Raw genomic sequence first — 23,990 nt, 5'->3', positions numbered from 1 at the left:
TAAAAATCGCTCATTCCGCTCAAAATTCTGCTCGAATTCCAATCGGTATCCGAAAAGCACCTAAAAACTAAATATCGATAAAATTAAAAAGATACTCATTATGCGTTAGCAAATTGTAATTCATCTTACTTTTAATGTGTGTGCGTGATCGCTGAACAATCAAATTAATGACAAGGTATTTTCCATTTGCTCAGTTTTATTTAGTTTTTAATTTTTCTTACAACTTTTGTGCATAGCATTAGTGCCGCTGAGTTTTCCTTATTCTGCCCAAATTCTATTCGAAAATGCCTTATTCTGCGGGCATAATGCCTCGGCATAATGCTCGCCTCAAAAATCGCTTATTCTGAGAATGATGATGGCTTTATCTGTCATCGACCTTCCAAGGATCAAATATCTAAAGTGTCTCCATATATAGAAGGCTTTTTATAGCCGTAGAAATGATTAAGAAATATCGAAACAATCGTACTTTATTTGGGGAAGCAGAATGTAAGCGAATTTTGCTATAAGTTTCCCTAGATAACTTGAAACTCATAACGCGTTATTGCGTTTATACGTCCTCTACGGGTTATTACTTTGGCCTTCATTTTCTCGGCTTCGTTTTTGGGATTTGAGTTCACGTTAAGAGTACATTTCAAATAAGCGATTTTATAAGCATGGTCATTTTTTGACTTTACGGCAGTTCTAATACCTGCTTTACTGTTTAGACAAGATCAATTATCCTGCGAGCGTAGCCTGTTACGAACGCAACAGATCACGCTACATTTTCGCTCGGCTCCCAACATGATTTAGCTCATTTAGCATTGGATTTGGCAAGCGTGGTGGACCCTTGAGGCTAGCGGAAAACTTGTAAAGTCAAAGACGTTCAACACCAGCAAAGCCTTGGAAGACATATCTATTTCTATCAGAACTGTAAGCATTTGAAACCAAGATATTGACTAAAGACTGGTCGTATCTATGACATCCTCCAAACTTATCTTTCGGAAAGTTGAAGCCGCAGTATAATTTTGCACCGACGGGCGCGATGCAGTCTTCTTTGAGCGCACAAGTTACAAGCCATTTCATGATGTGTGTTTGTACTTCAGGTGTGTTAATCACAATCATTGAATTTGCCTCGAACATATCTTTGACTGAGTCATTTGTTTTGATGGGTATGTATTCCATCATTCCCGGGTGTGTTGCGGCGATTATAGAATGACCAGTTATTCCTACAAAGAACATAAATCCCGACCTTTGACGAGCCAAACGTTGTAGGACTTCGTGCGTGTTATTCCCTTTAAATTTGATCGATGTATCAAACCACATGGCTCCATCAAACTCTCCCAAAATTTTTTGAATTATAAGCGGCTTCCATGCGTAATTTGCTAGGTTACTAACATGTGGTGGATATTCGTTGAAGTCAAACTTTCTGTACTGCACAAAGGGAAGATTCTTCAAAATGAACTCTACTTGTGAACGAGTCAATCCAAGGTCATAAAAAATCACTCTTATACCTGGAAACAGTTTTGCGAAAGTTGAAATGTGCTGTCGGAACTCTTCGAAGTGATTGCTTGAAGCTCCAGTGACAGGAACAACGAGATGGAAAAATGAAGTTTTTGCGTCTATTGTTTTGACCGGTCTCCGCTTAAATGTTTGCTCTCTATGGATTTTCTCCATCATTTGCAAGGTTTCGTCGTCGACCTTGAAATCTTTGCCGGCCAAAGTACCTGCGCTTTTGGTCCTGTTTATGTGATAATGGTAATGGCCCGTAGAATGCAGCTGAGAATTCCTACTCGTCCTACTCGACCGAAGCCACCGAATGTATTGTTCGGGCAGAAACCGAGTGGAGCTAAAAAGGAAGATTATTACGAGCACTAATGCAGCCAGTATGAGTAACCAAGTAAGTCTTCGCCACATTCCCATGGCTGAAAACGTTTAGAACAGAAGTATATGGGTTTCCTTTCGCAACATGCAGATCTTGTTGTCCTTGCGTGCAGGATCAACAAACAAACCTTCCCCTTACGGGGGCTTACGGGGGCAGTGTGCCGATTATGCGCACGCGCGAGCGTGATCTGTTTGTGAACAAATGGCCAAAACTTCAACTGACAACTGATAAATCACCTAAAATTTAACTGACAACTGACATTTGCCTTGGGTTTTACTTTCAACCGACAAAGGGCCTGATGGTTGTCCTTTGTTTTCTACAAACCCCTTTCATAGCCTGTGCAGCAAGCGTTTCTGTGCGGTTTAGGAGAAAAGAACGCGGAACGAGAGTCACAGACCGCAAGAAAAGTGGCGAAAGTAAAAGACCGGGGAGGGGGGTTAGTGTTAGGGTTAGGGTTTTTCACTTTTTGGCTCTCGTTTCATTTCTCGCGCGGTCAAAACCGAAAGTACCCTTCCTAAGTATTTCTTTGCTCCGAAACCAAACGGAAACGCTTGCTACGCAGGCTACCCCTTTCAAGGCCTAGATGATTCAGATACGGTCTTTCTTGGTCTTTCTTACGATCTAGTTCCAGTATTCTGAAGGTATAAATTTTGATTGGCTTAATGGCTGGAAATGTTGGACCTTCGCCAGCAAAAACGTTTGTGTGGAGGAGAAAAACAAGTTTTGGTAGGAGGGCTTTCAATCGGAAACTGATAGAAATTTTGTTACTATATTGCATCAGTTTTCCAAGTTAATTAATGTCAGAAACTCGTAAGGGGTTTCTGTTAATGTTTAATTTATATTACGTGCGCCTTTTTAGCTAAACTTGGATAAAAAATAACCATAGTTAATTATTAATAATAATTTAACTGACAACTGACAAAAAACCTAAAATATAACTGACAACTGACAAATGGCCAAAATTTTCTGACAACCGACATCCATCCAGACCCCCGTATATATTTTTTGTTACCAATATTTTTCAGGGTCCTACATACAATACAATTTGAAATAAAGAATAGCGTGCAATATGATACTATACTAACACGTGAAATAAGAAAAAAGCGAACGCTAAAAGTATATGAAAACAAAAACCGTTGAAGAAGTGACATGAAAGAAATTTGAAAGGTAAAAAGAGTACAAATAAATAATTACAAATGGAAGCCGAGAAAATAAGGAATGAATTACGTTTCATATTTCCTATCAATACCTTTGTAATTATTTATTTATTCTATATTTACAAATTGGACTCACCCGTCACCCGTCACCTGCGGAAAGCTCCTGCCGCCTGTAGAGCAATTGGAATTACTTATATCTTGAAATTAAACTATTAAGTGTAAAAAAATGCGTTTCCGAAATTAAAACTCGCTGAAAATCTTGAAAAACCTTTTTTACCCGAACTCTAAGCACGCAAATTTGCCCGAAAAAGTGTCCGCCAGCCTAGTCCCAAGACGTTCTCTCTTGAACCGTTGTCCGCGCGAAGTCTGGGAAAGAGCGGGCGAGAAAAAGTATAATGGTAGGTTATCATTTAAGTTATCATTAAATCCCATCAACCGTAGCCCCTTCAGACACCTCATGAAATTTACACAACATAGCTTTCGTGTTTATGTATCATTGTTAAGGACTGCTTTTAGTAACAGGGGCGGATCTAGGGGGAGGGTGCAGGGGGTGCGCACCCCCCCCCCCCCCCTCTGAGATGACCTGCGGTTTTCTAGTACAACTGGTATTCTGCAACAAAAAAAAAGTGGTTTATTGGTGTTGAAGCAGAGCAAGAGACGAGTGCACCCCCTCCTAAAAAAAATCCAGGATCCGCCCCTGAGTAAATAGGGTTAAGCGCTGGTTAAGTTCTTAATTTTCACGTAGTACTATCAGCATTGCAGTATTCTGCTTGCAGAATTTAATATGTCTTTTTTTGGGTAGGGGTTGATGCTCTATGTGCTTTAATTACCGTAAAATTCCGAAAATAAGCGCCTTCAAATATGAGCCCCCCAAACCGGTAACGCAAAACACCCTCCGTTAAATCGCCCCCCCCCCCCCCCCCCCGGGTGCTTGTACTTGGAAAATTGCCCTCACATACAAAGTAAAACAAAGCAAAAACGGTAAATTTACTTCCAACTATGAAGCTACCCAATCGGTTTTGAAACGCAAATTTCCCTTTGTAGATAAACCCCTCCGAATATAAGCCCCTCCAAAAATAAGCCCCTCAAAAAGGGCCTTTGAAAAATATAAGCCGCGGGGCTTATTTTCGGAATTTTACGGTATTTCGCCTCCATCCATCGGATGGGATCGAATGCTGACCCACGCGGAAAGTATCTCTCGGTGACGTCAGAGCTCACGGTAGAGTCCAGGATTGACCGAGCAGAGAACGCTTAGGAACCAGGCTGGGCGGACACTTTTTCGGGCAAATTTGCGTACAAGCCTGCACGCTTCAGCGGTTTGTTTGATCATCTGCATTTTGCAAAAGTAGGCCCATCTTTGACATGTATTTTCGACGTTATTTTCAGTCATCTTTTTCAGCCTTGGGAATGCGGTTAAGGGTAACATGGTTACAGATGTTGGGAGGAGCAATAGTACTTATCATCCTCCTTTGTAGCTCCATTCAGTTTCTAAGCTTTCGACAGCGCCGTCGATATCTTTCGCCGAATTGGAAATACTCTGTTGGTCATTATTACATAAAAACGGCGGAAAGTGGAGAACATTTGGCCGCGAAAGAGTTCAAGGTCGACAACGAAACCTTGCAAATGATAGAGAAAATCCATAGAGAGCAAACATTTAAGCGGAGACCGGTCAAAACAATAGACGCAAAAACTTCATTTTTCGATCTCGTTGTTCCTGTCACTGGAGCTTCAAGCAATCACTTCGAAGAGTTCCAAGCACACATTTCAATTTTCGCAAAACTATTTCCAGGTATAAGAGTGATTTTTTATGACCTTGGATTGACTCGTTCGCAAGTAAGGTTCATTTTGAAGAATCTTCCCTTTGTGCAATACAGAATGTTTGACTTCAATGAATATCCACCGCATGTTAGTACCCTGATAAATTATGCATGGAAACCGCTTATAATTCAAGAAATTTTGGGAGAGTTTGATGGCACCATGTGGTTTGATACATCGATAAAATTTAAAGGGAATAACACGAACGAAGTCCTACAACGTTTGGCTCGTCAAAGGTCGGGATTTATGTTTTTTGTAGGAATAACCGGTCATTCTATAATCGCCGCAACACACCCGGGAATGATGGAATACATACCAATCAAAACAAATGACTCAGTCAAAGATATGTTCGAGGCAAATTCAATGATTGTGATTAACACACCTGAAGTACAAACACACATCATGAAATGGCTTGTAACTTGTGCGCTCAAAGAAGACTGCATCGCACCCGTCGGTGCAAAACTATACTGCGGCTTTAACTTTCCTAAAGATAAGTTTGGAGGATGCCACAGATACGACCAATCTTTAGTCAATATCTTGGTTTCAAATGTGTACAGCTCTGATAGAAAGAGATATGTCTTCGAAGGCTTTGCTGAAGTTGATCGTCTTTGAATGTAGAGGCTTTCAGGGCTTTGTCCTTGCCCTTATGTAAAACCTGAAACAGCTACAGTAGCCGCGAGGTCTTCTTATAAAAAAAATACACGTTTTTTTATAGGTCGCGAAATCATTCTTAAAAGTCATTACTTGTTTACGCTTCATCAAAGTTACGAGGCAAGAGTTGATGCAGTCTTGCCAAAATAGTGTCTTTTCAAATGACAGAAAACCTCAGGGCCGGTTATTTAAGCGGAGTTTAATCAGTATTTAACAAAACGGCGTTCTAAGTCATTTTCAGTTTGCTCAACGCTTTTATCTAAGCACCATTTGTCGTGAGCAGTTTCATTAAAGCATATAATGAAGACTAGAAAAGCATTTATCTTCTTAAATTGACCCACTAAAGAAGAGATCTTGAAGTACAAAGATTTCTTAAACCGCGGTCTAAGTTAGACCTCGTTTAAATAACTAACCCTTAGAGTTCTGAACCGAACTACAAACTTTCTGTTAAAAGTGAAGTGATCTTTTTATTGTGATTATATATAACACGCTTTGTTCTTAAATCTAGCGTTGCGTAAAGATTTGCATATTCAACGGGAGCCTTGCATCAGCAAGAAAAAATAAAAAGATTTTTGTTTTCAATAGCCTGCGCGCGCAGTAACAAGCCGGCGGAAATGCTTGCTAAGTGGACAAAGTTTTCAGGGGGAGGGGGAGAGGAAAACTGGTAGAAACAGTCTTAAATACAGGTAACTGCATTTATGTAAATGGAAGACAAAGAAGAACTTGTGATATAAAGAAAACTCCTAATGTTCATTTTTATGACATCCTTGTGAGTTTGAGTTATAGTGCTTTAAAGACACCTTTTTAGTCTGCGCGCTAGCTCTCCGGGGCGCTCTGGCAGCGGGGTGGGAAAAGGGAAGGATTGAAGAAATTTTGAAACAGTTTGATGGAACCATGTGGTCTGATTCATCGATCAGATTTAAAGGGAAAAACAGGCACGAAGTCCTACAACGTTTGGCTCGTCAGAGGACGTCGTTATTTATGTTCTTTGAAGGGAAAACTTGACATTCTATAATCGCCGCAACACACCCGGGAGTGATGATGTAGTCAAAGATATGTTCGAGGTAAAAACTCAATGATTGTGATTAACACGCCTGAAGTACAAAAACACATCATGAAATGGCTCGCAATTTGTGGGCTCGAAGAAGATTGCATCGCGCCCGTCAGTGCAGAAATATACGGCGTGCTTTAACTTTCCTAAAGAAAAGTTCGGTGGATATCGTAGATACGACCAGTCTTTGGTCAACATCTTGGTTTCAAATGTTTCAAGGTCTGATAGAAAGAGATATGTCTTCGAAAGCTTTGCTGAAGTTGATTGTCTATGACTGTAGAGGCTCAGTTTCCCGAAGACCTTAAACACCGAGCTACGAGGACTTCGTACACGTACATGTCACAAAGCTTAAAGAACGACTTGTTTACGCTTCAGTATAGTTACGGGTCAAGAGTCGATGCATCTTGCCAAAAAAATGTTTTTTCAAATGGCAAAAAACCTTAGAGTTCTGAACCGAACTGCAAACTTTCTTTTAGAAGTTCAATTATCTTTTATTCTGTCTATATATAAGACATTTTGTTTTTAAGTGTAGCGCTGTATATAAATTTGCTTAACGGCAGCTTTGTTGAAGGCCAGGAACAATAGCTTTTTTCGCCGAATTTGCCTGAAAAAAAGGGGATTTTTGTGTTCAATAGCTTGCGCGCGCAATAACTGAGGACGAAGAAATGCCATTCTCGTCCCTAGAGCCACTCGGCTTAATGTGTAGCGAACCACGTGACCAAAAACGATGGGCTCTTGGGACGAGAGTGAAAAATGCTTGCCACGCGGGCCAAGTTTTCAGAGGGGAAGCTGAGGAAAACTGACAGGTGAAGTCGTCAGGAAAGACGTTCCTCAATTCAGACCACACATCACCATGCTACTAGACTGTTCACTGTCCCCTATGTTTTCGTAAGATCGTCACGATCGAGCGCTTATGGGTACGGGTGGCCATCTTGGTTTTATATGAGCCGAGAGGGTGGCCGTGGGAGCTTAACTGTCCCCCGCCCCCTTAGTGGATTTGACACTCATTCAAGATGGCCGCCAGTAACGCCAAGTCTTCGATCTTGATTCTCGGCGATCTTACGGAAAAATAAGGGACTGCAGTGAAGAGTCTACCATGTTACTGATAAAGAAACTTTCATGGGACTTCTATTAGGGAATGCTACCTGTGTTTTAGACCCGCTATGAGGGAAAAGTGGTTAACCAACCAACGCGATTTCCGTGACGTCATTGAGCTACAAGGCAGCTTTTACTGTGCTATTTAGAATGCAGCTATTTCGAGAAAGGTTGTGGGAAAAATGTGCAGGCGAAAATCCGGAAAGGTAATATGGGTTATGATCAATAGACTGTTCCTGACACTGTAGCTGTCGAACCTACTTATATTGCTATCCTTTAGCACTCGCAGACATACATCCACGGCCTCTAGTGCCATTCTCTCAAATTTCTTTGAAGAACAGTGAACTAAACACCACTCACAATACTTTTCGGGATGGTGGAGTGCACTTTTTCCGAACACCTTTCTCGCAATAACTTTATACAAAAAACTGTAGTGACAACATGAAACTACACATGTCGTTGTGTGGAATAATAAAATTATTATCTTCCATTAAGTAGATGTGCCTGGATCTCTTCTCGGAAAAGGCTCCCGGTGGTTGTATTCTTCAGTAAACGACTACCTTTTCTACGTAGCCTGCGTGGCAGGTACAAAAAGGGGAGGGGGAGGGGGAAGGGAGAAAAGCGCGAAAGAGGTTAATCCCTCCTCTATTTTCCTTTCCTCTCTATTCCCTACCCCTTTCGACGCTTGCTACGCAGGCTACCCCTAAGCGACCACCCAGTCTTTGCATTTTGGGTGGTCGCTTACGGGAGGTTCGACTGAAAATAGTTTCCCTTAAGCTTAAACTGAGGCTATGGCTATTTTAGGTTAATTCTTTGCTGAGGTCATTCTCTTCGACATATACAAAATGGTCCTGTAGCATTAGAAAGAAGATATCAACAAATTTCGTCAGAGAGTAGTGACCATAATACATTTGTGTTTTGTTTGGCCCAGTTTTTTCAAGTTTCAATCGATGTCCTTTCTTGCCATCCGCTGCAACAGACAACAGAAAAAAAGGTTCAATGCCTAAATACATGACTGTATAGTTTCAGGCAAGAGCCATAATAGCATAGAGACAAAGGTTTAATACCTAAATGCATAACGGTATAGTCTCAGGCAAGAGCCATAATAGCATAGAGACAAAGGTTTAATGCCTAAATACATGACGGTAAAGTCTCAGGCAAGAGCAATGATAGCACAGAGACAAAGGTTTAATACCTAAATACGTAACGGTATAGTCTCAGGCCGTCAGAAAACTAATCGGCCAGCCCATTCCCATCGTAATGAGAATTTTACTTTTAATCAAAACCAACCATCCAGATCCGTCAAATCCTAAATATTATGCACAAAGGAGATGGTTGTTCAGCAAAACCTCTTGGAAAAAGCCTATTTTATTGCCAAAATGTCTGGTCCGGCCAGACAGTTCTGACTTTTGGAAAGCGCCCTTAACTAACGATACTGGACAGTTATTTTTAGAATTCAATTGATGTGTAGCCCGCGAGCAGAGGCCCTTCAACTTATCTAGGAAGATCAAAGGGCCTCTGCTCGCAGGGTAACGCGAGCGCAGCGCAGCTGGAATAGACTGATGCATTATCATTAGATCCCATCAACCGTAACCCCTGCAGACACTTCATGAAATTTACACAACGTAGTTTTCGTGTTTATGTATTAGGGTTAAGGACTGCTTTTAGTAAATAGGTTTAAGCACTGGTTAGGTTCTCTTTTTGGGTTGGGGTTGATGCTCTATGTACTTAAATTATTTCCCCTCCATCCATCTGATGGGATCTAATGCTGACCTTGTCGAAAAGTATCTCTCGGTGACGTCAGAGAGAACGCTAGGCTGGACGGACACAGTTTTCGAGCAAATTTGCGTACAAGCCTGCACGCGTGACGGTTTGTTTGATCATTTGCATTTTGCAAAAGTAGGCCCATCTTTGACATTTATTTTCGACGTTATTTTCGGTCATCTTTTTCAGCCTTGGGAATGCGGTTAAGGCTAACTCGGTTAAAGACCAGGCTGGGAGTAGCAATAGTACTTATCATCCTCCTTTGTTGCTCCACTAAGTTTCTAAGCTTTCAACAGCGTCGTCAACATCTTTCGCCGAATTGGAAATACTCTGTTGGTCATTATTACATAAAAAAGGCGGAAAGTGGAGAAAATTTGGCCGGCAAAGATTTCAATGTCGACGACGAAACCTTCCAAAAGATAGAGAAAATCCATAGAGAGCAAACATTTAAGCGGAGACCGGTTAAAACAATAGACCCAAAAACGTCATTTTTCGATCTCGTTGTTCCTGTCACTGGAGCTTCAAGCAATCACTTCGAAGAGTTCCGAAAACACATTTCCACTTTCGCAAAACTATTTCCAGGTATAAGAGTGATGTTTTATGACCTTGGATTGACTCGTTCACAAGTAAAGTTCATTTTGAAGAATCTTCCTTTTGTGCAGTACAGAAAGTTTGACTTCAATGAATATCCACCGCATGTTAGTAACCTGGTAAATTACGCATGGAAGCCGCTTATAATTCAAGAAATTTTGGGAGAGTTTGATGGAGCCATGTGGTTTGATACATCGATCAAATTTAAAGGGACTAACACGCACGAAGTCCTACAACGTTTGGCTCGTCAAAGGTCGGGATTTATGTTTTTTGTAGGAATAACCGGTCATTCTATAATCGCCGCAACACATCCGGGAATGATGGAGTACATACCCATCAAAATAAATGATGCAGTCAAAGATATGTTCGAGGCAAATTCAATGATTGTGATTAACACACCTGAAGTACAAACACACATCATGAAATGGCTTGTAACTTGTGCGCTCAAAGAAGACTGCATCGCGCCCGTCGGTGCAAAACTATACTGCGGCTTCAACTTTCCAAAAGATAAGTTTGGAGGATGCCACAGATACGACCAATCTTTAGTCAATATCTTGGTTTCAAATGTTTACAGCTCTGATACAAATAGATATGTCTTCCGAGACTTTGCTGAAGTTGAACGTCTTTGACTGCAGAGGCTTTCTCCTTGCCCTATGTAAAACCTGAAACAGCTACAGTAGCCGCGAGGTCTCCTTACAAAAAAATACACGTTTTTTTATATAGGTCACGAATTCATTCTTAAAAGTCATTACTTGTTTACGCTTCATTACAGTTACGAGGCAAGAGTTGATGCAGTCTTGACAAAATAGTATCAGGGGATAGTGTCTTTTTAAAGGATAGAAAACATCAGGGCCGGTTATTTAAACGGAGTTTAATCAGTTTTTAACAAAACCGCGTTCTATGTCATTTTCAGTTTCCCTCAACGCTTTTATCTAAGCACCATTTGTCGTGAGCAGTTTCATTAATGCATATAATGAAGACCAGAAAAGCATTTATCTTCTTAAATTGACCCACTAAAGACTGAAGAGATCTTGAAGTAAAAAGATTTCTTAAACCGCAGTCTAAGTTAGACCTCGTTTAAATAACCGACCCTTAGAGTTCTGAACTGAACTACAAAATTTCTGTTAAAAGTGAAATGATCTTTTTATTGTCATTATATATAACACGCTTTGTTCTTAAGTCTAGCGTTGCGTAAAGATTTGCACATTCCGTGACGGGAGCCTTGCTGAAGGCCAAAACCGCAATATTCTCACTTCGCAGAATTTGCATCAGCCTCCCCGCAGGCGTCCTTTGCGGTTTCCTCGTCACGCATGGACGTCTGCGGGGACGCTAAATTTACATTAGGAAGAAAAAATTAAAAGGATTTTTGTTTTCAATAACCTGCGCGCGTAGTAACAAGAGCGGAAATGCTTGCTAAGCGGACAAAGTCTTCAGGGGGAGGGGGGAGATGAAAACTGGCAGAAACAGTCTAAAATACAGGTAACTGCATATATGTAGATGGAAGACAAAAAAGAACTTGTGAAATAAAGAAAACTCCTAATGCTCATTTTTATAACATCCTTGTGAGTTCTAGTTATAGTGCTTTAAAGACACCTGTTTAGTCTGCGAGCTAGCTCTCCGGGGCGTTCTGGCAGCGGGGTGGGAAAAGCGAAGGATTCAAGAAATTTGGGGAGAGTTTGATGGCGCCATGTGGTTTGATTCATCGATTAAATTTTAAAGGGAATAACAGGCACGACGTCCTACAACGTTTGGCTCGTCAAAGGTCGGGATTTATGTTCTTTGTAGGAATAACTGGTCATTCTATAATCGCCGCAACACATCCGGGAATGATGGAATACATACCAATCAAAACAAATGACTCAGTCAAAGATATGTTCGAGGCAAATTCGATGAGTATGATTAACACACCTGAAGTACAAAAACACATCGTGAAATGGCTCGCAATTTGCTCGCTCGAAGGAGATTGCATCGCGCCCTTCGGTGCAAAACTATATTACAGCTTTAACTTTCCTAAAGAAAAGTGAGTTCGGGACCAGTCTTTAGTCAATATCTTGGTTTCAAATGTTTACAGCTCTGATAGAAATAGATATGTAATCGAAGGCTTTGCTAAAGTTGATCGTCTTTGACTGTGGAGGCTGTTCCCGAAGACCTTAAACGCCGAGCTACGAGGACTTCTTACACGTACATGTCACAACCCTTAAAGAACAACTTGCTTACGCTTCAGTATAGTTACGGGTCAAGAGTCGATGCATCTTGCCAAAAAACTGTTTTTTCAAATGGCATAAAACCTTAGAGTTCTAAATTAACCGCCTTCAAACTTTCTTTTAGAAGTTCAATAATCTTTTTAGTCTGTCTATACTAGTATAAAACATTTTGTTTTTAAATCTAGCGCTGTATATAAATTTGCATAATAAGAGCTTTGTTGAGGACCAGAAACAATACCTTTTTTCGCAGAATTTGCCCGAAAAAAAAGTGTGTTTTGTGTTCAATAGCCCGCGCGCGCAATAACTGGAGACGAAGAAATGCCATTCTCGTCCCCAGAGCCACTCGGCTTTATTTGTAACGAGCCACGTTACCAAGACACGACGTACTCTTGCGACGAGAGTGAAGAATGCTTGCCACTCGGGCCAATTTTTCAGGGGGTGGCAGAGGAAAACTGACTGGTGAAGTCGTCAGGAAAGACATTCCTCACTTCTCACCATGCTACTAGACTGTCCACTGTTCCCCATTTTTTCGTAAGATCATCAGGATCAAGCGCTTATGGGTACGGGTGGCATTCTTGGTTTCATATGAGCGTAGCCCGCTTTAACTCTATTTTGAATTGTGATTAGGGCTGGGAGACAGTTTTAGTGCTGCTTGTTTACTTAAGCAGTGTATAGGGTGCCAAAGAGGGTAAGGGGCTGGGAGGTGTACCTATCACGCATCACGGAAAAATCAATTAAAATATTTTCTTCATTAACAAGTATCCTATTATAATTTGATCTGAGGAAATCAGAGTTCGAGGAACGAGAAAGAAGGGCAAGAAGTTGGTGTCATAACTATGTATTTTTAATGTCTCTGCTTCTAGTTTCAAATAAATTTCAAGGAACATCACGCTTCACGCGTTGTGAAAATAGTAAATCACGCATCAAGCTGCTACGCCCAATCACGCCTCACTTGGCTAATTTGGGCCCGATCACGCATCACGCTGATAATTTGGGTCCCATCACGCGTCACGGAAAACCCTTTTGCTACCCTGAGTGTAGTACTCTAACCTGCACTCTGTGAATGTCAAGTAACTCAAGCAGCAAACATGTAGATGGTAAGATATAATACGCAAACTGCGGTGATAGAAAAAGGCAAAAACGCATAGCGGGAAAAATATAACTTTTTAATTGACGTTTCGTATGCTATGCGTATGCTATGCTTGGAGGTAACAACAAAATTCAAACAAAAAAAGTGACAGATGCTCATTTGACAGATTTTAAGTATTACTTTATTCAATTTGCCTCTCTAAAAGAACAAAACTCTTGAGCATTATAGAACTAGGCTCAGGAGATGTTTACTAATAAGTTTTAAAAAACGTAGACAATATATCCTACTCTTTAAAGATCTTTAGACAGCTTGCTAAGACTTGTATGAGAAGACGTTTGCCCTTTTTAATATTTTAAACCCCTACTTAAGTATTTATAAAAGTAAAAATCTGCTATAACTCTGCTTGGATCAAATGAGTTCAAACTCTTTAAATATTAAAACACTGTTATAAATCTCTAGCTTTGTTGTAGAGATCTGTATATAATTCTTGTAAGGATTCGTCGAATAACGCTCGATGTGACCTCCCTGTAAATTCAGCCATGCGACTAGACCAGAACTTGTCTTGAGAGAGCGGCACAGTTATACTAAAAAAGGAAACATTTCATAACTTATTAAAATTGTTTTTTCTTAAAATTACCAGAGAGATTGGCCAGGGTGAACTCAGTTTTTAATCAGGGAAGTGCCTAATTGTGTTTCCCAAAACCAACACAAGAAAGTATGAAGACATTTCACCTTAATACCGCAGAACGATGTGTCCATAAAACTTGCTTGTCAATAACCTCGCAAACTGAAAATCGGACACACAGAGATGTAATTGCTACTGACGACTAACGCTTTTAGCTTCTGCCTACAAAAGTCTTGATGTTTAACGCAGCTATTTATGGAAGCTCAATCAATAGACAATCAAATTCTTAAAAGAAAAGCGTTAAATATGGCATTTTCTTGGGTTTGCTTCTAGTGACAGCGTTCCCAAGTCTAATTTTAACCGCTCTATTTGTGACTACGTTAGTACAAATCCGTGTAAAACAGTAAGCACTTACGTGCGAATAGCCTGTGAAAAGCTTGTGAAAAATACCCGACATTTCGCAAAGTCACCGCTGGTTTCCCCGCGAAATGACGTCTGAGAAATGAGCACAGAAATTCCATATTGATGACGTGTCACTACCCAGATCTGGGTAGTGCTTCTGATTGGCTTAAAATTTTCTTTCAGCCAATCAGAAGCACCACCTAGATCTGGGTAGGGATGCGTCATCAGTATGGAATTTCTCCGGTCGTTTCTCTGACGTCATTTCGAAGGGAAAACAGTGGTAAACAGTTTCGAGAGTGGATAAGGATAAATATCGTTAATATTTAAATCTGCGTTTCTGGCTAGCTATTGTTTAAGTTATCAGGTTACCTTCTATCTAGTCTAGTGCCTAGTGTCGGGTGCTCGGGATCCTCAAATGATCTATCAAGTGATTCAAGTCGAGCATCGTTTATCTCAGATCTGAAATCAGATATAAATAGCTCAAATAGGGTCTGGAATGGAGGGGTCCTGATCAGGCTTTCCCGCTCCTTTTTACGAGAATCTCGCAACTTGACTCGCTGTATCGCTATTCCGAATATAATTTTCTTTCCCAATCCGCATCCGTGTTCAAAATTTTGGCGAATTCCGCTTCCCGGGTAGCAGTCAAATCCCGCATCCCGTCAACATTCTCCCTAATCCCTCAACGTATTGCGGTCAAATCCCGAATCCCGGAAATGCCCGCTTCCATACTCTACTCAAACCTTGTTCCCAGTGTGACTATTCAGGTGAAACCTAGCGAGCAGTACAACCTTGTATTGCCATTAATTACGCTCTACAAGGTGGTTCTAACTTTTGAGTAGATGGACGAAATCCTAAAGTGTGACCATTCAAATGAAAGCTACCGAGCAGTACTTTCCTGTGGCACTGTTTATAAAGCTGTACAAGGTGTTTTGAACTACTGAGTTAGGATTTAATTCTTAAGTGTGACTTTTCAAATGAAAGCTACCATTGAGCAACATCTGTGTTTGGTTTTGTGTATTAAATTTTTGATACATGCAAATCTTGATTTTGAAAAGTACATTGTATCTCCATCTTTACCCTTTCTGTCCACTGGCCTTGGTTTTTTAAATACATGTTGGGAAGCGCTATCCACTGGATAAGTAATAGGGAAACCAACAGCATTATCCACCAAAAGAGATCTATCCAGTGAATAGCATTATTCACATCTCGAACAACTGGGCCCTGTTTATAAGTTATAAGCAAACTTACCTTAATTCCTGCAAGGACAACATACTATCGGTGTCATCTTCATCTGAATCAGACATCTCAGGTAGTTGTCTTGAGCGATAAGACTACGGAAATATAAACAGAACAGAAATAAGCTTGGGCCATCAAGGTGCAAAGAAACTAAGGCTTATCCAAATTATCCATATTATCTCTTAAATGGGCCATTTTACAGTTATCGATGGAAGCGAGGCTGAGGGTGACCTTGTTTTGATACAAACCTTCCTGCTTTATTATGCAAATCAAGTTATTCTTATGCTTACTAGTATTTTTCAAGAACAATTTCCATAACAAAGCAAAGAAGGTTTGTATCAAAACAAGGTCACCCTCACCCTCGCTTCCATCCATAACTGTGAAATGGCCTATTGGAGAAAAAAGAATCATACTTACAGGAACTGGAGAAGCGTATCTTGTCATTAAGCTTTCGCGATTTGGTGAGGATAGAAATGAGCCATAACCATTTTCTCTTGGAAATATTCTCCTACTTCTTGGAATAGGTTCACTATAGGCCTTTGATTCATTCAAGACGTCATTTTCAGGTAAACGAGCTCGAACTCTTGGAGGTTCAGAAGCAAAACTAGTGTATGCAGGTGTTGAAGATGTCCTTCTGTGCAGTTCATGACCAAAACGATGCTTTAGAAAATCTCTTCCATAGACTTTTAAGTATGCTTGGCAGACAACACAATCCTTGTGGGGTACACGGCAGTCAGGGCAGGGAGCTACGATGTGAAAAATTTAAATCTAGTTTTAATAGTTACATATGAGACAATAATTTGAATTTAAGTGAAGGGCTATGGTTACTAAGAAAATCTGCCAAAAAAAAAAATTGACTCAATAATTACATTTTCCTGCCTTTTTCTTGTGAATTGCAAATCAAAAACAAAAACAAAAGGAAAGGAAAGGTTCACAGAGAGGTAGCTTAGCCTGCCAGATAATATAGTTCTGAAAAAACGATTTGATAATCAGATCAAGGTTTATTGAGTTAAAGTAACAAAATATTGATAATGTTTACTGTGGTTAAATGTGGGGTTAAGTACCCAAGTCATGAATCACTCGATGAACTTTTTTTTTCACTCGTCAAAGAATTTAGCAAGTTTTCTGAAATTATGTCAATTCCTTACCAGGATTTCCCTCGACATAAGCAGTTCTACTTCTTTGCCTCGATCTTCCGGGCTTCAAAAAGTCTCGTCGAGAAATGATCCTCTCATCTGCCTTGCCAGCTTTGAATGGGGGTCGAACTGAAGGCGTGGCAGACTTTGGTCGACGTGAAGGAGACAGAGACCTTGACCTTAAGGTCACTCTACCATTGTTTTCTGGGCGCCGTGGACACTCACACACACAGTGATATTCCCTTGCATACAGACTATGGCTGAGGTGTCTTGGGGTTGGATTCAGTATAAGTTCTTCCTCAGTCTCAGAAGTGCCTTCAGACTGCCAAAATTAGAAATCGTTAGTTAACCAAAAAAAGGCAAACAGCACAGTGTGTACTGTTGAGTTATGGACGCACGTTGGAGATTTTCTATGCTCAAATGAAACAAACAACATGGACAATCCATATATAGCCAAAGGAAAAGACATTATTCCTTGTTCTAATTATTCACCTGGCTATTAAAAATCATGACTTTTTGTTAAATGAAAAATTATTTCTGTTATAAGGCTGATAAAAATTTATTGTCATTTAAGTCAGTCACTGGATAAATCACTCAATACACTTTTGTCTGGCACGTAGTGATTTATCTGATAGATATTGCTATCCAATTTTTGAATAATTGGAGTATGGTCCAGTACATTTATCCCTTTACTGCCCTTTTCACAAACACGCAAACTCTAAAGTTCAAAGCCGCCTTCACAATAACGTTTTTCACTGCCGTCAAGCATAATAATACGATCACATGCAAGCAGATATCAGAATGCTTTGATATTTAATCAAATTCTCTCAAATCATTCTTTAAGGAAATGTACAGAAATCAGTATGGGGAATTTGCATGGGGATATTTAATTAAACTGTAAACTAAGGTAATTAAAATCTACTTTTCTTACCTCAGAGTCAGATGCACTTTCATCACCATTCCAAACACTAGTAAGCTCAGCATAAGTTCCAGGAACTGTTGTTTCATGTATTGTAGAATTGGAGGAAAATTCCAACTTTGGATCAATTCCCTACAACATCACAGAATTATTAGCACAAGGGAAAAATGTTTTCAGTACTGCACTCTACACTAACTTTAGGGTTTAGTGCTACAGTTCAGTGAGCCATCGAATTCTCAAAAACCAACTCCTAATAAAGTTGTGAAATTGCATTGTTACTACAGAGGTTTCAATATCTCAATACCCTTACCCAATAAACTATAAAATTCTTCGAGCTGCCAATCGTGTTTTTAACACAATAAGTTTTTCCCTACTAAACCTTATAAACCTTACTAAGGACCAAGCATCTTAAAAATTAGCCAGCCTTCTTATTGGCACATAGTAGCTTTTAATTAATAATTATGTAAGAATTATATGTGTGGGAAAACCATCATGTCTCCTGTTTTTAATCTGCTGAAATAATAACACAACTGTGATAAATTTCAACTTACAGTAAAATGCACTGTTCTGCTCAACAGTAGTTCCCTTTCAACACCATCTTTACCAGTTAGAGTGGGTGTTGGGTAGAGAAATTCTCTAGCTGATATTTCATAACGAGCCAGCACTTTTCCTCCTTTCAGAAGAAAATCAAAAGAACAACATGTAAAATATTGTAGAATGTAAGTGTCTAATTGCCAGTAATACACCAAGCACTTATCACTTACATTGGAAATTCTGATTGGAAAATCTGCTCAGCTGATTTGGATATGCTTTGCAGCGGGTCAGTTCTCCCTTAGCGTCAAATTTTACTTTTTTCATGTTTATGCACAAGATTTCCACCCACCTGGTTTTTGTAAATGGTAAGCACTGACTAAATCCCCATTAAAAATTTTCGGTGCATCAAAGTACAGACTTCTTTGTTTTCACAGGAAAACTGGGGAATGGATCACCATCTGGTATAGTGGTGAAGTGATCTAAAACTAGGGAGCATTCTCTCCTGGCATGGCATGACTGGTCGTATTTATGCTAAGATACATTCATTAATTCAAAAAGGACAAAGGGAAAATTCTCAAACAAATGAACTGTTCATGTGTAGACCAAGTCTACTAGTAGAGCTGTAGGAAGATCTTTGGTGACGAGCCCACTCTAGAGGCCCTCTTATGAGGGGGAGGTATGTCCCTAGTCTGAATTTCAAATATTATTGTCTTGGCATTTTGGGCAAGGCCATGGCTCTGTCAGTATTCAACCCATCTTTAAGTCATTTGTCGCCATTTCATCTAGTTTTATTTCAAACCCATGTTGCTTGTAGGAATTTTACCCAGACAGGGCCACACTGTTTGTGGCACATAGGCTAAATATGGACTGATAATGATAAGGTATTCAATAACAGCTGAAGTCTGACTGTTTTACATCATCAGGCTGTTTAAGCCAATAAGATCCAAACACATAATGTTACTGGGTGTGCTTTTCTAGTGCGGTAAAATTTCAGCACAGCAAAGACATGTGTAGACTTTCCATCTCAGGCTATGTACACACTATAGTAGCCTGAGAAAACAGCCAACATTTGGCGATGCTACCACTGGATTCCCGCCAAATGACGCCTCAGAAACCAGCGCAGAAATTCCATACTGATGACGCGTCACTACCCAGATCTGGGTTGTGCCTCTGGTTGGTTGAATCAAATTTCCCGAGCAGCACAACCAGTCAAAAGCACTACCCGGATCTGGGTACTGACGCGTCATCAGTATGAAATTTCTGCACTCGTTTCTCAGGCTAACACTATAGGGTATAGCTTTTGCACCAGCTCAAAAACCATACTGGATAGGGCATCTATTCACACATGAGAACAGTGATTTTGGCATGAGTTCTGTAATGGAGCAAACCTGCAATGTGCTGATCTTGAAAGTGGAGAGTCACATATTGGATAGCTGTTCATACTATACCAGATAGTTTTCATGTTGGTACGAAAAGCCAGTGCTGTCAACTCTCCCGGATAATCCGGGAGACTCCAGTTACTGGACCGTATCTCCTGGTCTCCAGGTTAGAGTCGAAAATCTCCCGTATAATGGCCAAAGTTTGCCATTTTTTGTAGACTCTTCTTTCTGACCCTAAAATTTTAATTTTTTGCATTGTTTGGAGTGTAATATTTTACTGTTAAAGTGGGACATTCCTCATAAACTCTGGCATGCCACTGTAATTCAAGCAATAATGTGGCTTAATATGAACTGTTTTATGGGGCTTATATACATCGATCAGAGTCAACAAGCATTTTTTGCTCAAATGATGTCATGTGCCGTGTGATATGACGTCATCTATCATCCCCTCCCTATTAATTCTCAATATTTGAAGACGTGTGGAGGGTTGACAGCCCTGAAAGGCTACTTGGTATTGTGTGATTAGAGCCCAAAAGTCAAACGAGTTTACTATCCAGATCTATAGGTTCACTGCATGTACCCAAGTAAAATATGGGGTTGTGCAAGCTTTACCAAAAATATTTGACTTACCTCTGTAGACATCAGAGTATTGTACCAGTTCAAACAACACATGCTCATCTATAATTTACAAAAAAGGAAAAACATATAATATATATTTTTTGTACATAGAGAGCTAAGAAATTTTAAAGCTGTAGGTATCTTGCCTTCTAATATTCCCATGACATGTGTAGGTTCTCGTGCATTCACAAAAGTCTGCAAAAACAGGAGAAAAAAACCTTGTCATCTTCAAAACAAGGTATATAGTTCGAATTAATCAATGTTGTCACCACGCTAATTAATTATTTATTCTCAGTGACAACAACATCTGGGTCGAAGCTTTTCATCAGATCCTTCAACATGAACACTCACCCTCTCGAAGTACATTCTCTCGTTCAGTGCAAGAGGAAAACTTGCAAACACTGATTTAGTTCGCTTGGTCTGCCCTAAAATGCACACCGACAGGTAAAGCATATTTCTGTCGTTCAAGTGTCGTGTTCCCGGACAGGTAATCTGAGGAAAAAAGACAATATGAACTTGAGAATTAAAGACACAATGAACTAAGTAAATTTCATTTGCAAGGGGCACGTGAATACGCTCGGAACATTCCGTGTGTTGAATGAACAATCCATTGTTCGATCTCTCACCTGGTAAACATCTAACTCTACAGTGCAAGTGAGAGCTTTACGTGGCATTATGACAGCGCTAATAAAGAAAAACTAACGAAAAATTCTACACAGGTTTGCAAGTGATCGCTTCAGTTCACTGCTGCCAAGGACGCCGAAAAAGTGACTAGATACCAGGCCTCTTGCTAGTTGTTCTGGGATTTCCGCTGACCATACGTCGTGCATGTCGCAGCCGTTACTTTAGCCTGTGCACAGACCTTGTTTTATTTTTCTTTTCTTTCTTTTCAAAAACATCGGCGCTGGCGGTCAATAAATCCCCTGCGGGTTATATATCATCACCCGCGCACGACGGGCTTTGAAGAGAAAATAGAGGGTCTGTGAACAGACTATCGTTACGTACAAGGGGTTGTTTCCCAAAGTCTGATTTTGAATCATTTCTGTTTTTTTTTGGAAGAGCCTCTTGGGAAAAATCATTGTAAACATACAAAATAGTTAGAAAGTCAACACTTCATCTCACCCCACTCACCTTAAGATATTGGCTCTGTCCATTTTTCTGTCATTTATCCCTCCCCTCCCCTAAAATGAGCCTCTCGACGGGCCCTTAGTGTTGACGTCCCTTAGGTTCATCTCTGAACCGTCGGGGAACCAAGATGGCCCTTCCAACTCTGGATCTTTTTCGCGTAGAGGCGTCATCTTCCATATCTAGTTCCTTCTGCTGAACATGAGCAGCTGATGTCAGACAACTAGTTGCTGCTCTCTTTCGCTTTCGCTTGTCAGTTTGCCTCTGAATGCAGGGATCACAGCTCTGTCATGGAATAATTATAAGATTTTGTTCAGTTTTAATGCTGTCAAATTTCATAGATATAATATTGAACCTGCAGCGTTCTGTACGTTGTTTGTCCAGTTCCGTGGTTCATCGTCGAGGATGAACGACCCACGTGTAGCTAGCCAGTCCCAGTCTCCAAGCGAGGTCGGCCACAGGTGGAGGGAACTGGAGCCGAAATGCGTCGCGCTTCTAGGATCGCTACTGGGGACACACCAGTCAGCTATTGGCCAATTTTTTTCCCTGTCCCTCGTAAAAATCCCAGAAGTCTTTGCGAAACTAGGCTCAGTTTCCTTCAGTGGCGAGCCGCGTAGCTGGCAGTAGAACGTTTATTTTGAGCCAGCGAATGTAGCCCCGAGGGGATTTGATTCGTCCCTATTCTTATCGTCGCGTGAGTTAAATCCTGCGAACATTTAGAAAAATATAAATTTTCTTACCGCAATGTGCTCTTTGTCTTTTTTGTATGAATACCAGTGCTCCACACAGTCTTCGCGAGTCTAAACGCAACAACAGCAGTAATATATAAGTTCACAATTTTCCCTATTTCGCTATTTCAAAGTTTTTTTTTTTTCCCAGATGGTAGTGAGTATAGTTGCCAAAAAAGATTTGACATACCTTTCCTGGCATCTTCTTGGCCGCTTTACCAAAATTGTGCCTCTTCTGTGCCAACCTGTCAAATTAGAAAGCAGATCCTACCTTTTAATTTCTAAATGCTTCACAGCACACCCTTCCACAACCCTCTTCCATGCTTATTTTATTAGAGACCGTGGATTTTTAAGAATAGGCGGGGAAAAAACGCCGCTGGCTTTACTAATGATCTCTGAGAGCAGGGTTTGGTTTTTATAAACAGAGAAATGGATGGACTTTGGTTCAGGTAGGAATTTCCATTACTTACGCAGCACAAAGCTTTTTTTCCTCTTCGGCATTCCACATCCCCCGCTCCCTTTCTCGTCGAGCTCTTTCCTCCGCCATTGGGTCCTCGATAAGTTCTGAAGGGGGATATAAGGAACATTTTACTTACCATGGGATATTTTCTTAACAACGAGCACACCATTTTTGGCAAGCAAACAATAAAAGTTTGCGGACCTTTCCGGAAACAAACCTCTCATCAATTTCAAGCGTTTCATTGGTCTAAAAATAACTTTGATAAAATTCACATGATACCAAAGGATAGACTCCCTAAGATTCTCTTTCTATTCCTTTATACTCTTTTGATTCAACATCAATCCAGAACAAAAAACAACCCACCCCTCCTTGGGGACAAAAATTCATAATGAAACTTGCCTCTTAGTTTATTGTGGAAACATCTTCACTACCACACTGTTGCAAATCACCCGCCTAATCTGTTATAAAAACAACCTACCTTCCCTTAACTTCTCTTTTGCCCTCATTTTCTCCCGCAGTACAGGGTCTGCGTAGTATTCTGGGATAGTCGCCTGGTTTTCTTGAACATTCTGTTGAATAATGCGACAGATCACTCAGCGGTTAATTTGACGCAAAAAAGAAAGAATATGCAAGCTGCCGTAAGAAGATTACAGCACATGATAAACTTCAACTACTATTATTAGGGGCGGGTCCAGAAACATTTGCCAGCTGTGTAGTTACGATTTACTTTACTGAGAATTCTTAAAAACAACACAAAATTTCACTGAAAATGGGGGACGCGCCCCCCTCGGACCCACCCCTAAATCCTCCTATGCGTCCTCCCGACGCAGCATCCTCATTTTATTAAAACATGCTTAATTAACCAAGCAATTGGGAACAATATCTTTATCCTGGGTACGAAAATCTCTGAGAACGCAGCGTAACATGTACTGCACTTGTTTTTCTACTAGTTGTAGCTGGGTCCTTGCTTATCATTGCCGTATAATGCCCCGGGCCAGCTTGCCAGCTAACTTAAGACAAAAATTGAAAGAAGAAGTTTTCATACCTGCCAAGTCATGTAAGGTATGATTGCATTGGTGTAGTTGTCTTTTTTGAACTTTCTTTGCAACCTCCAGATTCCTTCACCTTCTTCCTCAGGTGGTAAGGGTAGAAGCATGTCATCCAGCGCATTCAAATCAATGCGATTTTTCCTTAATTACGAAAATCGAAATGTGTCAGTAATTAGTACGAGTTGGATTGTGACTGAACAGCTTCAGACTCTTTCCAGCTGGTTCCTGCTTATTAGTCATTCAAAACCATAAAAGTCTGGGGAAAATAACGGGGCTTTTGGTGGATGCTGGGAAGCTGACGGTCGATAGGATGGCGCCCTCTCTAGCTCTTCGATTTTTGTCAGATCCGATACAGAACAGTTAGCGCCCGTGTGCATTGATATCTGAAGCATGATATCTGTCTTTATTACCCCTGGGCAATGATATTTTTCAAAAATCTAAAATTTTGGGAAAGTAAAGAATTCTTCTTGACTAGAAACAGAAAGTGTGAACGCTTTATA

General features: G+C 40.4%; 4 protein-coding genes across 7 annotated transcripts; 2 read left to right on the top strand and 2 right to left on the bottom strand.

Moving 5' to 3' along the window:
* Positions 1-852: 852 nt before the first annotated feature.
* On the bottom strand, positions 853-1,653 carry LOC140921897 (uncharacterized). Its single transcript, XM_073371894.1, has one exon. It carries the CDS (start codon positions 1,651-1,653, stop codon positions 853-855), a length of 801 nt encoding a protein of 266 aa, XP_073227995.1.
* A 2,772-nt stretch (positions 1,654-4,425) lies between these two features.
* Positions 4,426-5,445, top strand: LOC140921895 (uncharacterized). Its single transcript, XM_073371893.1, has one exon. It carries the CDS (start codon positions 4,426-4,428, stop codon positions 5,443-5,445), a length of 1,020 nt encoding a protein of 339 aa, XP_073227994.1.
* Positions 5,446-9,591: 4,146 nt separating this feature from the next.
* LOC140921893 (uncharacterized) lies at positions 9,592-10,614 on the top strand. The gene has a single exon (XM_073371891.1). It carries the CDS (start codon positions 9,592-9,594, stop codon positions 10,612-10,614), a length of 1,023 nt encoding a protein of 340 aa, XP_073227992.1.
* A 2,843-nt stretch (positions 10,615-13,457) lies between these two features.
* LOC140921971 (spermatogenesis-associated protein 6-like) lies at positions 13,458-21,390 on the bottom strand. Of its 4 annotated transcripts, XM_073371985.1 has the most exons (12): positions 20,755-20,883; positions 20,480-20,620; positions 20,275-20,323; positions 20,141-20,188; positions 18,149-18,270; positions 17,610-17,729; positions 16,691-17,000; positions 15,960-16,288; positions 15,555-15,637; positions 14,676-14,765; positions 14,012-14,066; positions 13,733-13,863 (listed from the first exon to the last, which is right to left on the bottom strand). In XM_073371985.1, exons 1-11 carry the CDS (start codon positions 20,800-20,802, stop codon positions 14,051-14,053), a joined length of 1,356 nt encoding a protein of 451 aa, XP_073228086.1. In that variant the 5' UTR covers positions 20,803-20,883; the 3' UTR covers positions 13,733-13,863; positions 14,012-14,050. The 4 variants fall into 4 exon arrangements, with proteins under 4 accessions (XP_073228085.1, XP_073228084.1, XP_073228086.1 ...); XM_073371984.1 differs by lacking the exons at positions 14,012-14,066; positions 20,755-20,883 and adding an exon at positions 21,260-21,390 and having other exon boundaries at positions 13,458-13,863; XM_073371983.1 differs by lacking the exon at positions 14,012-14,066 and having other exon boundaries at positions 13,458-13,863.
* Positions 21,391-23,990: the final 2,600 nt, after the last annotated feature.

Source organism: Porites lutea, chromosome 12 (genome assembly GCF_958299795.1).
Source record: "Porites lutea chromosome 12, jaPorLute2.1, whole genome shotgun sequence".
Lineage (NCBI taxonomy): Eukaryota > Metazoa > Cnidaria > Anthozoa > Scleractinia > Poritidae > Porites > Porites lutea.
The sequence above is the reverse complement of the archived record's forward strand: the minus strand, read 5'-3'. Positions and strand labels throughout refer to the sequence as shown.